This window comes from Elephantulus edwardii, unplaced genomic scaffold, assembly GCF_000299155.1.
Source record: "Elephantulus edwardii isolate Elephantulus edwardi_28Jun2011 unplaced genomic scaffold, EleEdw1.0 scaffold00164, whole genome shotgun sequence".
NCBI lineage: Eukaryota > Metazoa > Chordata > Mammalia > Macroscelidea > Macroscelididae > Elephantulus > Elephantulus edwardii.
The window spans coordinates 3,535,273-3,551,705 of record NW_006399914.1 but is presented as its reverse complement, the minus strand read 5'-3'; the positions used below and the strand labels follow the sequence as shown (position 1 = coordinate 3,551,705).

The 16,433-nt window shown below is 37.7% G+C and overlaps 1 protein-coding gene across 1 annotated transcript in view; it reads left to right on the top strand.

Moving 5' to 3' along the window:
• The window catches only part of FBN1 (fibrillin 1), a 303,046-nt gene that overhangs the window by 226,348 nt on the left and 60,265 nt on the right, over positions 1-16,433 (top strand). The window contains exons 31-37 of the mRNA XM_006895296.1: positions 246-371; positions 9,292-9,414; positions 9,559-9,681; positions 11,065-11,190; positions 13,110-13,232; positions 14,927-15,049; positions 15,296-15,460. Of these exons, the coding sequence (XP_006895358.1) occupies positions 246-371; positions 9,292-9,414; positions 9,559-9,681; positions 11,065-11,190; positions 13,110-13,232; positions 14,927-15,049; positions 15,296-15,460 (909 nt within the window). The remainder of the gene's footprint in view (positions 1-245; positions 372-9,291; positions 9,415-9,558; positions 9,682-11,064; positions 11,191-13,109; positions 13,233-14,926; positions 15,050-15,295; positions 15,461-16,433) is intronic.

The window sequence follows — 16,433 nt, the reverse complement described above, 5'->3', positions numbered from 1 at the left end:
AGAGTCTCACATAAATAGGGCTAGAGGTATTCTCCACTCTACCTTAACACAAATCAATTTATTTTATTGTTTGCTCCCCTGTTTGTGGTCTAGATAAAAACCAGTCTGTGTGAGTTGTCTGTACTGAAAGTAACTGTGGATTGTTTTCCCTAAATATGATAACTTTCTCATTTGTTTTCTCTCAGGAACAAGTACTCAAAGAAATCATATGCATCTGCATTAATAGAAACGTCTCTGTTTTACAGATGTCAATGAATGTGACCTGAATCCAAATATCTGCCTCAGTGGAACCTGTGAAAACACTAAAGGCTCATTTATCTGCCACTGTGATATGGGATATTCAGGCAAAAAAGGAAAAACTGGCTGTACAGGTGTGTTGTCAGATTGAACAACAACAAAAAATTAAGTGGATAACAGAGATTGTAATCATGCTTACATGTTGTGGAATACAAGTTTTAAACTAAATAACATAGTAACTGCATTATAAATTGTGTGGTATAGCACTTAAATAATTTAGGATTTAGCTCTTTTAAATGTCTCCTACTTTACAGTGGTCTTCTTGTAAGATTTTACTTGTGAAATAAGATAAATATATGTTGATTAAATTAACACTATACAAAATATATTTGATGTAGTAAAAATAACATTTTATATTAAAGTGATTAATGTGTTAAATATCAAATCTTCTTAGCCTTTATTAAAGCAAACCTTTCCAAATAGCCTCCATGGCCAGTAATTTATCCAATATTTTGTAACTGAAATTAATTTTTAAAGAACTGCATCTTTACAATTTCTATATTTCATCAGTTTTACTAAGTGTTCCAGATTCTCCACATTACTGAGCTTTTGACACATTACTTTTCTTTAGTTCAAAGGAATCTTCATTTATTGGACTTAGTAAATGGTACACAGTGATCATTAAAGCATCTTCTATTGTATTTATTTAATACCAATAGAACACATGACATTTTTCCCACAGTGTTTATATAACATTACTCTATAAATGTCAAATGGAAGAGGCCACTCTGTGACAATGACATTTTATGAGTATTTAGTTGGTATTTTCCATCATGGTGGAATGATAAATACACAGAGTAGTATAATAAAGTTTTACTGCAGTTACTTATGCTAACATAATAGGTTATGACATATAATTTAAAACATAATGGAGACCATAGTGAAGTTGAATTAGGTAACTGTATGATTTCTTCCAAATAACAGATTTTCATTCCAAAAGCCAGCTTGGCAAGCCCTTGTGACTAAAACAAACATTGAACTAGTTATAGATAGGCTATGTAAGTGTAAAGATTTATAACTCTGTTAATAATATCAGCATACTTCAAGCAAACCTCAAAATAAAATTATAATTTCAAATGGTCCTTTAATACAAAATTTCAGGTTTATAGAGACATAGGATAATGGCAATACTATTGGTTTTTTAAAAAAATAATCACACTTTCTAACTAAATTATGAATGGAAGCCTAAAGTTACAATTTTTCACTCTCTTAAAGTTAGAATTTTTCACCCTCTTACTCTTCCTTAGAAGAACAGCCGAAGATCCATTGTGGTAAATGAACAGCAAGGTGTGCAACCTCTTGACACCTTGCACATGTGATGCTTAGTTTTGTGTGCTGTGGCTCAAGCCTTATATTTATCTGCCTTATATTTGTCCTAGGTATAAACATAGGAATTGGGCAAAGGACAGTGGCCTGGTAGTAATGAAGAGGAAGGCTAGATAGTTCCATGTTGCTTTTAAATCATATTGTCTGGCCAAATTCAACTCACTTAAATTCAACCCAGTGAGTAGTAATGCTTATGAAAGGGGCGGGGGAATAGCTCTAATTGAACAGACTCCGTTCTCTACAAGAAAAATGTCTCCAGAATTCCACACTCCAAATTCCAGCTAAATAGGTCATGTGCAGAAGCTGATTATTTTAGGCTACTTACCAGGAATAATGAACCCAAAAATACCAGTGATCACTTAGATGGTACAGGATCCAGCAGTATTTCATTCTTTCATGCATAAGGTTGCCATGAATCAGAGACGACTTGACAGCCACCAACACTAACAACTCCATGAAGGAGACTTAAATTGTCATATGTATTAACATGATTGTGGGTAAATTATATATAATGTATGTAAATTCCTTGGCACAGGGATTGACATACAGTAGATGATGAATAAATAGAGCCATGGGTGGTTCAAATGGTTAAGAGATTAACTAGCCAATAGGCTAGCAGTTTGAATTCACCCAGAGGTATTTAGGAAGAGAAACCCAGCAGTTACTTCGTATAAATCAACCACTGAAAACCCTGTGGAATACAGTTCTACATGGTCTCACGTGGAGGAGCCATTAGTCAAAATTGACTTTATGGTAATTGGTTAAAAAAAGAAAATGTCTTCATTAAATGCTACGTGCATACTCAGTGTTAGAGTGCATTTTAATTAAAGGCATAATTTCATGTCCACCACATGGTCTACACTACAATCTCCTTACACATGTGAATAGAATATTTTATATGTTTTATCCTTTCCAAGGAACATCATTCCCTCTACTTTTAAAAATAATGCTTTGTACGAAGAAGAATGTGTTCCACAGTCCATTTGACATCAGAGCAGATTGACATACAGTAGATGATGAATAATTTTCATGATTTTCCCACGTAAAGAGCTAGAACCCTGGACTTTATTACCATTCCTTCCACTGGCTCTTAGAATCACCAAAGTGCTTCACATTTCCAAAGAGCAAGCTAATCTGAAGTGATAGATAGAAGGAGGGATACACTGGAGGAGGAAGAAAAAGAGATCCTTTGTAAATACTGTTACTAACGGCCAAAGGCATCATATTGATTGGAAATGACTTACACAAGTAGGGATTGGCAGAAAGTTTTATATACTTAAAAATAAGCTTTTAAAAATGTTGGCCAAAATGTTTTTAATCCCATGTAACCAGGACTCTTTTAACCTACTTTTAGCTTACCATTAGTGTCATTCACAGCTTAGAATACCATCCAGTTACCTTGGTAATGATCATGTTAAAGACAAGTGTTTATAAAGTCCTAGGAAACTAATGTAAATAGAGATATTTACATTGCCTAATTGGATGACCAAACCTCCACAGCACATAATAACAACAAAGATCTAGATTTATGTTTAAATAACAGACTAAAGATTATATTTACACACAGACACACACACACACACACACACACACATCTGTATATGTCTATCAATCTATCATCTATATCTGTCTGTCTGTCTATCTATCTTTATATATTTTCATGAATACCCTACAAAGGAATTCTAAAATATGTTTGCTATTTTCCTGAGTGAAGAATTTCGTTTCATGAGAGCAAAATAAATTAATTAATTAAGTAAAAGGTCCTCTGGGTTCCATTACAGCTTTGTCTAAATATTTCAGCTCCCTTGTCATTACTGATTGTTTCCATTTTAACAAATAAACATGTTTTCCCCCAATCACTTTAGCAGCGCTCAGAATCCACCCACTGACTTACATTCCCAGCCCACACAGATGTTGTTCAGGGTTCCGTTTTTCTCCCTAAACCTTGTCCAAAGTTGTAGGCAATGCTGAGGACGATAATCAGTATTAAGGAAGGAGAACGGACATTTGTTGAAACCTAGAGCACAATTCTGTCTTTGAATTTAGGAGACTGGAGTCCAATTTTTCTTTGGCCTTGTACACTGTGTCTACTGCTTTAATTGTAATCAGACAACAAATTGGAAGAAGAAAAACTAGGCCACTGCTAACTGCTATCTTCAGTGGATCCTGCCTTTTCACAATCTAATTTGTAAGAAGCTACCTTAGATCTGCTCCACTCTTAACCAAAGGGTTGAAAGTTCCAATCCACCCAAAGGTAGCTAAGAAGAAAGTCTTGCAATCTACTTCAGAAAAGTAAGTCTTTGGAAATCTTGTGGAGCACAGCTCTACTCAGACACACGTGGGGTCACTTGGAGTCAGAGCTGGCTCATTTAGACCTGCTCATTTCCCTCCAATTATGTGAACACTAAGTCATTTACAAGGAACTCTGGTGGCTTTAGTGGTAAGGAATTGTACTGCCGACCCAATGGCACTTGATTCGAATCCACCAGCAGCTTCACCAGAGAAAGATGGATGATCTTCATGCATGTGATTTACTACCTCTGAAAACCCTCTAGAGGGTCAGCTGTGGGTTGGTTCTGACTTGACTGTACATAAAAATGACAAGTCAGTGGACATGGAATATCATTAAGTGGTATGTTGTTGTTGTTGTTATGTGCTGTCAAGTCGCCTATGACTCATAGCGACCCTATGTACAACAACCCTAAACCCTGCTCTATCCTGTGCTAATCACACTGTCTCTGACACACCCATCCCGATTACCCCAGTCACTGAATCAATCCACCTCATAGAGGGTCTTCCTCTCTTGCACTGTCCCTCCACCTTCCCAAGCATGATGTCCCTCTTACGTGTCCAAAGTATGTCAGACGGAGCTTCAGAATCCTTGCCTCCAAGGAGCAGCCTGGCTTCATCCTTTCCAGGACAAACCTGTTCTTTCTTGTAGCAGTCTCTTAGCAGAGTAGAGTATATTCAATACTCTTCTCCAACACCACAGCTCAAAGGCATCAATTCTCCTTCTATCCTCCTTGGTCATTGTCCAACTCTCTGATGCATAGCAAGTGATTGAAAAGACCATGGCCTGTATCAGGCGCACCTTAATCTCCAGAATGACATATTTGCTCTTTAGTCCTTTAGAGAGGTCTCTAGCCACAGAATTTCCCGTTGCAATACATCTTTTAATTATATGGTATAGAATAAAAAACCCTTCCATTCAAATAAAAGCTTTTCTGGGAAATTCTATTTCTCGAACTATATCGTTCCTTTCACGTGAGAAATATTGCTGATGAATCTCAGTCCATGGGAGAGAATCACTTATTTCAAAGTTCCAAAGTCAGTGAGAATTTGCATTAATTTCCTTCCAGCTTCTTATCACTACTAATTCTTGTCCACTGGCTGTAAGCCTGTGAAAACTCCATGGGTGTTCAGTTAAACCGTCTGGGCCCAAATTTGGATCCAAATTAAGAAAGCCAAGTAGCCTTCACATTTAGTCTCTCCATTGAATCTATCTAACTCCTCCCTCCTCAGCGCTCAATCAGTGAGATTAAGCTTTGTCCCCTCCCCATCTGCATCCAAATTGAGGTTTGTGTTACTGACGCCCAGGTTAAGGGAAGGTGGGTATGATGATACAGACTTCTCTCATTACAAATGTGAGCAGAGACAGGTCAGCTCAGAACACAAGGCCCAACTGGGATGTCAGACTCCTATGAGACACACCCAGAATCAGTGCCCAGTTCTGCTCAGACCACTCCCGTGCCCTTCAAGAAAGCTGCCCAAGGAGAACCATTTAGTCTTTGGGAGAGAAGTTTGGTGGGGGTTAAAGAGGTTGCAGTGTCAGCCTTAAATTTGAATTTCTTTGCTTTTCTTGGCTTGTGCCTATTTTTAATCTTAAAAAGGAATTTTCTGTCTGGAGCAAATTTGTGGAGGAAAGGAACATTTGTACAGAAAGAGATGTTCTTGGCAAACCAGTGCTGTTTCCTTCACATTACTGAAGAGTAGAGTATTTGGAGACAGCATTTTTGTTTGTTTGTTTTCTTTGTGGCTCAGTTTCCCCATCTATTTGCTTCTATACTGAAATGCCGTCTTTTTTATTATTATTATTAAATTTTATTAGTTTCAATGAACATTCACAGGGATTCTGGGCTTTCACTCCTTCATTGCTGCACCATTCTCTCTACCCTCCTCCCCAGTTTGTTCTTCTTCCCCGCCATCCGAATGTCTGTTTTAATTGTCCAATTGCCACAGTGCTTGTCAAAGTCAGTTCTGATTAATCTCCTTTGTCGGTGTGTCCTTTGCCATTCCCTATCACTCCTCCCTGAGAGAGACTTCACCCTGATTCATAAGGAAAAGGGGATGGCGTATTCTCTTAGCTACTTCCTGCTGAAAAGGGACGCTGTGGGTTTCAGGGTGAAGATCTTCTCTCACTACTCTAAAGGGCCCCTTTGGCAGTAGGAAACACATAGACTATTATGGAGATTGATTTTGGAATTTAGATGCACTCTTATTGATTGTGCTTGGCCGTACATGTTCATATCCTTGAAGATGTATCATGGGGGTGTTGCAACCTAGAAGACACAAATTTGACTAACAAGTTATAAGTACATGAGTCAAAAATTATGGAAAAGTAAAAGAAAGGATTCTTTCATTGTTTTACAAACCCTCCCCCAGGTCCCCTCCACCATGTAGCCCTCGCTTCAGACCAAGAACACATACCAATGTCTCGAAGAAAGCAAACCATCCCACACAATATTCAAGAGCAAAGCAATATGAAATGCCGTCTTAAACCTATCACACTTATGTGGTTACACACAAATAATTCACTTTGCGCTTTGTTATCAAGTCTTTCTAAGATACTTACTGCGTATCAAAAGTATAAGACCTTGAGGTAATTCCCTACACAATTAGTCACAACTTGGAGAATTGAATCCTAGCTCCTAAATTCAAAGTCCAGCTACCTCAGAGTCCATGATACATAGTCTCTTGCAAATATAATTTTTCATCTTGTAAACATTGCAGCAAATTACAAACACCTTCTTGTGCTACAAATTTATATTCACAGACTGGCTTCAGGCCTTTTGTTCATAGGGTCGTTAAGAGTTGTGCTCCACTCGACGACAATCAACAAGTACTTTTTAAGAGGGCTCTGAGAGCCTAGTGGAAAGGAATTGTGCTGCCATTCCAAAAGCTTGCGGTTCAAATCCACCAACTCCACAGGAGCAAGATGAGCCGTCTCCTGTGCAATTAAACTACCTCTGAAAACCCACTGGAGGCTCAGCTATGGGTGAGCTCTGACTCAGTGATATATAACAAGCATGTTTTAAGGAGAAGGAAGAAAGGAGGCTCATCTTTTCAAGGGAATGGTAGTTTTTTTAACTGCAAGGTTCGTTGTGGAAGGTAAAACTGAAAACTTGGTAGAACCAGAGCTTAATAGAACTGCCTATTTTTTTTCTTGGTCTCAGGAGGAGTTCTTCTTTGACCAGGTGCATCTTTTCAGTTGCTCTCCATTTAAAAACAAAGTTCATTGCTGTTGAGCCCATTTGGACTCACAGTGAACCTCAAGGACAGAGTAGAACTACCCCAAAGGGTTTACGAGGCTCTAATCTTTATGGAAATGGACTGCCACATGTCCCATGGCACAGCTGTTGGGCTCAAACTCCTTTCAGTCGGCAGCTGAGCACTTAACCATTTAACCATTAACACTCACTTCCTCTTCTGTTAGTGGAAAATATGTGAGCTCTCCCTTCTCTGATGGGTTTCCACCTTATGCCAGTTTTGGCTTTTAAACTATAAGGATACCTTTGGCCATTAAAAAATATAAATTCACAGGAAGAGACTGCCTATCTTAACACCACCAGCATGCCCAAAAAGTTCATGTTTTGGATCATTAACTCTGAGGATGAGGATTAGCTGAGGAAGAAAGACCATGGCCCGGTTTAGGAACAGGTCAGGATGTTAGGTCAGATATGTTGTTGTTAAGTGCGGTCGAGTCGCAGGCGACTCATAGTGACCCTATGAAGGAGAGTCCTCAACGCTAGGTCAGATGTGAGGAGGCATAATTTCCTCAATTCCAGCTGTTATCCATGGATTGGCCTTCTTCCTCATTTCCTTGCAATATGCTATGCTATTGCCCACTTGATTTAAATTCCCAGTCACCAGTTTAAAGCCACGTGGTTTGTGCCTCTTTTGATCTGACTTATAACTAGCTGACAAGATTGCATTAAAAAGAACCTAACTAATACATTGTCATCATAAGAAGGTCTTCTTTGCAATTTTTCACTTTACAATTATTAGTGATATTATAATATTTTATAAGATAACATGTCTGCTGTTATTTTGCTTTGCATTTTCCATAAAAATTAAGAAGCCAAAGATCCTAGGGTCTAGTTCAAAACGTTAGCTTGAACACTTGACAAACAACATATTTCTAAACATTTTTAAAACATTTAACTGGACTTCCGGACACAGAACCAGAGGGCTCAAGTAGGTCATATTGTAAGGGTGACACATTGTAAGAGTTCAGATATGTTGTTTATAGGGTCACTATGAGTCATACTCGGCTTGAAAGTACCTAACCTGAAGAAGAAGAAATAGGTGGAAGGGTTAACATGAGTTGTGCGGCCTGTTTCTCTTTCAGGACGAGGATTCAAGTAATCAGTGGAAATCCTCACATTTATCAACCAGAAATTTCTTTTTATGACTTACTTACACTGTATATTTAACATTGATTTCTATGTAATGTAATAGTGTCATCTGCTTGAGTTCTTGCACTTATGAGATTTGAATATGTGCCCTGCATTATATGAGGACTAATTTCCAGAAATAATTCATGCACTATCTTTATATTCTTTGCTGTAATATTCTCATATCACAAAATCTATCTTCATCAAATTTAGGAATAGAAATGAACAGAATAAAAATAATTTACTAATAAAACCCTAATCTTGTATTTTTTATTCTGACAAAGTCTTCATTAAATATTCTTGGATTATACACGAAATATACTAGAAGTCTTAGATCTCCAAAGTTCTGGGTAGAAAATATGGTAGGATCTCCAATGTGCTAAGAATTTAGAAAAACTGTAATACATTGACTGCATTTTGGAATATTCTTTGTAAGTGCCTAAAGTAACAAAAACTAAAGCAAAGCTTTTATAAAAATAAACACTTGTTTTAATAACATGATGCTTTAAGAAGCACTTTTACTTAATATATAGAAGGGAAATGGCTTCTTATATGTCAACACTGTATTCCTTTGTCTGCATAAAATATGAAAAGGATATTCATTACATATGACTCTCTATATATATACTAATAATATATATTACATATATATTAATAATATTAATATGAACATATTACCATAAGGATAAAAACCATAGCATGTTAGGCAACTGGAAAGAAGATTATTTTACTTCACAGTGACTGGACACTAACATAAAAAAATGGGTAACAATTTGATGCAATAACTGCAATAGTATTGTATTGTGGTGTTATTCCTTTATGAAATGCAACATAAAGCTGTATGGTATATGAACAATATGTAAGTGAATGCTGAAGTGGTCCATGCTAACTTGTGAGAAATATGAAAACCAGTCAACTTTTAAATATTCTCAAGCCATCTTAAACACCAAAGAGACGTGTACTAAACTTTTTTAAATTACTCATTTTTTTTCAGACATCAATGAATGTGAAATTGGAGCCCATAATTGTGACAGACATGCTGTATGTACTAACACGGCAGGAAGCTTCAAATGTAGCTGCAGTCCTGGATGGATTGGAGATGGTGTTAAGTGTACTGGTAAGTTGGAAAATGAAGGAAATTACTTGTGGTTTGCATAGATTGTACCAAAATATGAATTTTGTAAAGAAAAGTTTTCATCTATTATTGAAGTTTTAAAAAATTTTATTTTCTTTCAATAATGATGTAACCTTTTGCCTTAAGATCTGGATGAATGCTCCAATGGAACCCACATGTGCAGCCAACATGCAGACTGTAAGAATACCATGGGGTCTTACCGCTGCCTATGTAAGGAAGGATACACAGGCGATGGCTTCACTTGTACAGGTTGGTGCAATTGAAAATGTCAAGGAAATAAGGTGTTCCATGCCATTGAGATCATTAATCCTTATGAAACTTGGATCAATTAAATCATTTTTAGCAGAAAAAATATGATTTGCAATTAAATACCTTAAAATGAAAGATTGGGCAAAGTCAAATAGGGAGACCTTAGAACAAATAGAGAGAGAGAGAGAGAGAGAGAGAGAGAGAGAGTGTGTGTGTGTGTGTGTGTGTGTGTGTGTGTATAAAAATGAAGACAACTTGAGGCACCTGTTGATAGAAATCAATGACTATAAACTTCAGTGTGGCTTACACCTCAACAGAAAGAAAATAAAAATACATATAAAGTGTACAAGTAAGCAACATTGTTGATAGATTTTAAAAGAAAATTGAAAATATATAAATAAATAAAATAATTTTTTTTAAAAAAAGGATTGAAGTTGACAAGGATTTCATTTTACAGTTTTCTTCTTGACTTTAGTTAACAGTTGGGATTGACCTAAACTGTTATATATATTTAAAATTAGAAAGCTGTAAATACATAAGTAAATTCTAGACACACACACACTTACATGTACATGTGTCCACAGACAATACTGATTCAGTAAGGGCTTTGAAAATAAGGTAGAACAGGCCATCACTGTTAGAGAGCATAGCTACTCATATAGTTTTATAGCATTAATTTATCCTGAACACTCTGCTAATCAGTCACTTATGCACAAAAGAAGCCAAGGCCCATTATGTCAGGTACCAGGAATTTGTTTTTTAATCACATTGAAAATTTTGTCATATTTAAATTTTCTTTTTTTCCTCCTCACCCAGTAAAGATTTGCTATCATAAACCTCTCATTACTTAAAAAGAAAGCTAACAGTTTTGTATCTTAGACAAAAGTATGTTTGATGGTTTTGTAGTACATTTTTTATGCCTGTAGTTATAAAAAACTTAAGTTTATCAAGAAACTTCGGTCTGCTGTGTAGTTGTTGTTCTGTGTGGTTTTTTTCTCTTCTGCTTAGTTGATTTTGAAACTTGAGAAATAGGCAAAAACCAGGGCATGTTACTTCCTGTCACAAAAAAGTCCTCATGTGAATGGCCTTTCTCGAAAAAGTTTTCGTTTGAATGATTCCATCCGCTTACATTCTATTACTACTCATCTTACATCATTAGAGATCATTTAGCATTCAGGATTCTTAAAGTGAGCCCTATGTTCCTTGACTGTTCAATGTCATATTAGCTCCAAAAGGGAAAAAACAAATTAGTTTCAATATACCAAATAGAAATTTTCACAAACTACTTCAATATTCAGGAAGTTGACAGTTAGAAAATTGTCAGACTTGAGGACTTGGAAAAATGCTAACTGACGTGATAACTTGTTTTCTTTTGGGCCGCAGATCTGGATGAGTGTTCCGAGAATCTGAACCTCTGTGGCAATGGCCAGTGTCTCAATGCCCCGGGAGGATACCGCTGTGAATGTGACATGGGCTTTGTGCCCAGTGCGGATGGCAAAGCCTGCGATGGTAACTTTTGGGGGAAGCCACTCAGAGCTCTGTGGGCCTGATGATATTCAGTTATTTAAATAAATTTAACTATAAAGCTTTTACTATTTAAATGGATATATGTTTTGGCTTTATAGCTAAGCAAGTAAGTTTAGTTTGTGGAGGACTTAAATCCCCAATAGGGCTGTTTACTTTTGTGCAGAGAAAAAGGAAAAAGATCTCAAGTCCCTGGGCACATCTATAAAACGCTTCACATCTAAGCCAGCCAAATAGTCTGCAAATACACACCCATAGGAGAGAGAATGCAGGTATCAGTAACTCAGGGCTGCCCATTCATCTCTATTAGGAGGGAACAACTGCCAACTATAAGTTCTCTGATAGTGTCAAGTTGGAGTATTATCCTTAATTTTTAATTAAATGTCTTTCATTTTTGTCAGGGTTTGATTTATAGCAATAAAGACTTTAATAAAACAAAAGTAAAGATATCCTTCTTCGTATATAGAATCATGTTTTATGTACATCTCGCAATGATCCCTAAATATCAAACCTAAATACCATGAAGCAATTTTTGGAATTCCAACTAGTGTGGAGTTCTTTGGTATTATATCATCTATTATGATGTTTCTTGGAGTAGTGATGGTCAGAGAGCAAAAGCCCTTGGCAATATTGGCTGGAGATGAGTCCTGTTAGCAAACATAAGATCTTTCTCTTTATCCACACTTGTTAAATTTATGTATATTTCCCCTGTTTGAAAAGAATCAGCATCTACAATGAATTACAAAGATTTCAGTAAAAATAAACAAATGATGATGATTGACAGTAGAAGTTTAAACAAGACCCTGATTAGTGAGTTTGCAAATTGTCATTCCTTGTTAAGAAGAAATTAACTCAAAATCAGCCTTTAGCTATTGCATGTATACTAATTTGCTCCTATATTTCTGTGTAAGTACTTTGTTATGGAACCATTGAGTGTTCTGTATACAGTTTATATTCAATCTGCAGTTTGATATAAAAGTCCTGTAGTGCAAGCACCAAACTATGCCTTTAATCATGTGCCTTGTTTACTCTTATGACTCTGAACATCCAAGGAAAACAGGTACTGTGCCACCTCTGGAAACACAGTCTCAGTGAAAGCTTTGCTTCTCTCGATGCAGTAAGAGAAGGTTTTGTTTGTTTGTTTGTTTGTTTGTTCTTATTATAAGTCATTATTGGCAGAGCAGACATGGCTATTTAAAGCCAGTCTCAAGGTTGAAACTTTGCCTGTATGTCAGTTACCCAACACAGAGTTGACACAAGGCAATCAATCAGGGGTGCCTAGAAAATGAGCCTTTACGTTTTCAGATCTCTATCAACTACTCACAGTACAAAGGATGATAAAACAGCTAGCACAGAACCTTTGTGATGCTTAGATAGGTATCTCACACCAAAGACAGTGAATATGTAAGTGATAAACAACCAAAATGTTTAGTCTAACCTGACCTCTTTGGCACTTATTTTACAAAAGTAGTGGGGACCTATGTCAAAAACGGTGAAGGAGATGCATGCATATGAAGTACCCAGCACTGACGTACTCCAGTAATTACTGAGTTGAAACAAATTCTCATGATAAGACTTCCCTGTTTAGATTGAAATATCTAAAAGTCTGTAGAGGTGTCCAAATCTATTATAGTTTTATCCTCATTTTCTTAACATCATGTTTGGTAGGGTGGAGGGACAGTGCAGGAGGGGAAGACCCTCTATGAGGTGGATTGGGTAATCGGGATGGGTGTGTCGGAGACAGTGCGATTGGCACAGGATAGAGCAGAGTTTAGGGCTGTTGTACAGAGTCACTATGAGTCGCAAGCGACCCGACGGCACATAGCAACAACAATAATATAGGCAACTTCTTTAGAAGAAAATATGTATGTTAATCGTCTCTATTTCCTTTCTCTTCTCCCAAGATATTGATGAGTGCTCCCTCCCAAATATCTGTGTCTTCGGAAGTTGCCACAACCTTCCTGGCCTGTTCCGCTGTGAATGTGAGATAGGCTACGAACTGGACAGAAGTGGTGGGAACTGCACAGGTAAGACACCCGTACATGTGGATATCAGCTCCCAGGTCCCCAGGGAACCTGGTTGTTGGAGCTGGACTGGTATCACACAGGGTAGACACAGAGGAAAAGGATAGTAGGAATGAGGCTCTGAAGCCTTGGAAATCACAGGGGAGAATTCCTCAGACCTGGAACTGATTCATTGGGAGCTGTATAGAGGGAAGAGACGGAGAGGAAGACAATCACAGGAGCAGAACTGGGGCCTTAGCATCAAGCACATGACTACAGAGGAATGTTTGGGGTGCTCCAAGTATAAGGATTCTCAGCTGTTTTCTTTGCTCCTTGAGTACCTTATGAGAAAATTTACTTTTGAAGACCATGCCTCACTCCCTTGGCTTTTCCCCTTGGTAATCACCTATCCCTTCCCTGTTTGTGGTCCCCAGAGCTCATAATACATAGAGCTCGGCACCCATCTCATATTCCTGTACATCAAATGACTCTCAGGGAGCCTAAGAGGAAAACAGGAAGGAATAGTTCAAGCACTCCGTAGATGACCGTTTGGTTTACTTTGGCACTAAATTATACTTTTAAAGTCATCAGCAGTTCTCCTTCCGTAGTCCCCCTGTTTAGTTCAAGGCTACTGAGAAAACAATTTCCACTCTATGGGATGAGGATTTCAGGAAAAATCTGTATACTTTAGCCTCATAAGCCTTGGCTCAGTGGCTCTCCAGACTATGACTTCTCCGAATGTCCTGCACTAGAACATTTCTCCTTAGTACACACTGGCCCCTTGGTTTTTCTAAAAACTATTAGCAACCAAACATTATCTCTCCCACACCTCAGAAGTGACCTCTCCATGATCTGTGACCTCACCTTTTATCTAACGTCATTTCTGTTGCTCTGATCCCTTTCATCCAAGTTCACCCATGATTTGAACAAAAGCATCCTCTGCAGTGGAAGGTTGCCATTGCAGAAAGATTTCCAGGGCCAGTGGAAAAGACCCGAGGAGAAGATACTGCCCCCACCCCGCGTTGCTCCTCTCTGAGCCACTATGTCTGATCTTGAGTATTTCATTCTTTTTTGAAACAGACAAAAGGAATGTACAAGGGTGGAATTTGCCAAAACCCATGTCCTAAATATCTGGAATGCTGTACATATTTTTGGAATAGAAACAGAAAGGGAAATATTTAACCCAGCATCAAGGATGGGAGAGAAGAGATTCGCTGAGCCCTTTGCGTGGGCACACATCTGCATCTGCTGCACCCAGGCACTGCAACACTCAGTGAAGGGAAGCTGCAGAAGTTGCCTACTTCTGAGGGTTCCCTGGGACATCTTGCTCTAATTTTATGAAATAACAAGTCACACATATTAAATATATTTTCTTAAAACCCACGTCTGAGTTTTTGGTTGACCGAGGTCACAGCAGTGCTCTGCCTTCAGTTACCTTGCCTGGAATATTTTTCCTAGTTCCAAAGTTATATTTTATCCTGATGACAAATTTGAATGCTAAATGTGTTCCAGAGGGAAAAAGACCAAAATATGACATATTTCCTTCCTGAGAGGTTCTATTTCAGAAGTGGAAGGCTGCATTTCTAAGTGTAATTATAACTAGTAATGCTTAAGAATTCTCATTTTGGAGCCCTCAGAGTTCAGTACTACTGGTCAGGGATGAGAGCTGCCCAATCTTGGCGCCAGTGCTCATTCTGTCCCTTGCTGTTTGGTTTTAGATGTTAATGAATGTCTGGATCCAACCACATGCATCAGTGGAAACTGTATCAACACTCCAGGCAGCTATACCTGTGATTGTCCACCCGATTTTGAGCTGAATCCAACTCGAGTCGGCTGTGTTGGTAAGATCTTAAAACAGTATCCTGTTTATTATTTTGAGGGCCATGCTAAACATTCCGTTCTCAAATTTTTGTTCAAAAGAAAGTCAATAACTCTTATTTGCACCTTCAGGTACCTTTTTTAATAAGTAAATTCCCAGTTCCTCAGTAAAAATAAACTATGATTTTTAAATAGTTTCTGGATATGTTTTTAGCCCCTAAGGCAGGAAGAATCTAGCTAACACTTTTCTGTTTGTACATGATCAATAGATACTCGTTCGGGAAACTGTTACTTGGATATTCGACCTCGAGGAGACAATGGAGACACAGCCTGTAGCAATGAAATTGGAGTCGGTGTTTCCAAGGCTTCCTGCTGCTGTTCTCTGGGCAAAGCCTGGGGTACTCCTTGTGAGCTCTGTCCTTTAGTTAACACATGTAAGTTGGTGTGCTCCTTGTTATCCTAGTTCAGGTAGGTTTTCCTTTCTAGATTCCAAGAAGAGGAGCCACAGAAAGAGGGATCTGGTCTTTACTTTTTAGTCAGAGAAAGGAGATAGGTTCTCCCAAGCCTATTGAGAGGGTTCTTCCTTCTATTAGTCAGAAAATGAGGCCCAGTTGACTTGCACTAACAGGTTAGATAATACCTCGATTCTATTTGAGTGTAAAGCCCATAGCACTCTTTTAAGAAGGGTTCTAAGATTGCTGATACCATATTATTCCCCTTCCTATAGACACATTGATTGACTCTTCACTCTTCTCTATGAGAGTCATTACATCTCTAGTTAGTTAGTTTCAGAACATCTAGAACAGACTTAAAGGGCCCCTGAGCAAATGAGAGACAGTTAATTGGGCAAAGAAGAAACGAATAATGACTCCCATTCTTACAATGTGAATTGAAAGAAAATTTTGTAATGTAATTTTATGGAGGGAGAAAAAGCTTTCCATTTTTCCAAATGAGTTAGTTAAAAATTCTCAGGCAAAGGTAAGAGACTGCTATTTATAGAATATATTGAGAGAAGTAATTATTCTTTCTTAGTGGAACAATTAATTCCTTCATTCCTCCTAAAAATATCTATTAAGTACATAGAGAATGTACTTTGAATGTGCAAAGATAAATTATAATGCAAAATAGAGGTACAGTGTGGCCTCAGAAATGTCAGCTATAATTTAGTGCAGAGTTCACTATGTACCCTAAGAAAAGAAAGATGCATAGACACAATTCCATATTTATTCAGAGAGAACATGCTATGATAGAAACAGCACACTCAGTTTGAAATTAGAATTCTACCACTTGCCACTCATACAGCCTTAGGCAAGTTACTGGAAAGCCAGAGCTTCCAAAACTTCATAGGATTAAATGAAATCACATACGTAAAGTACCCTGGGCAGATTCTCTTTAGAATGGAAGGCA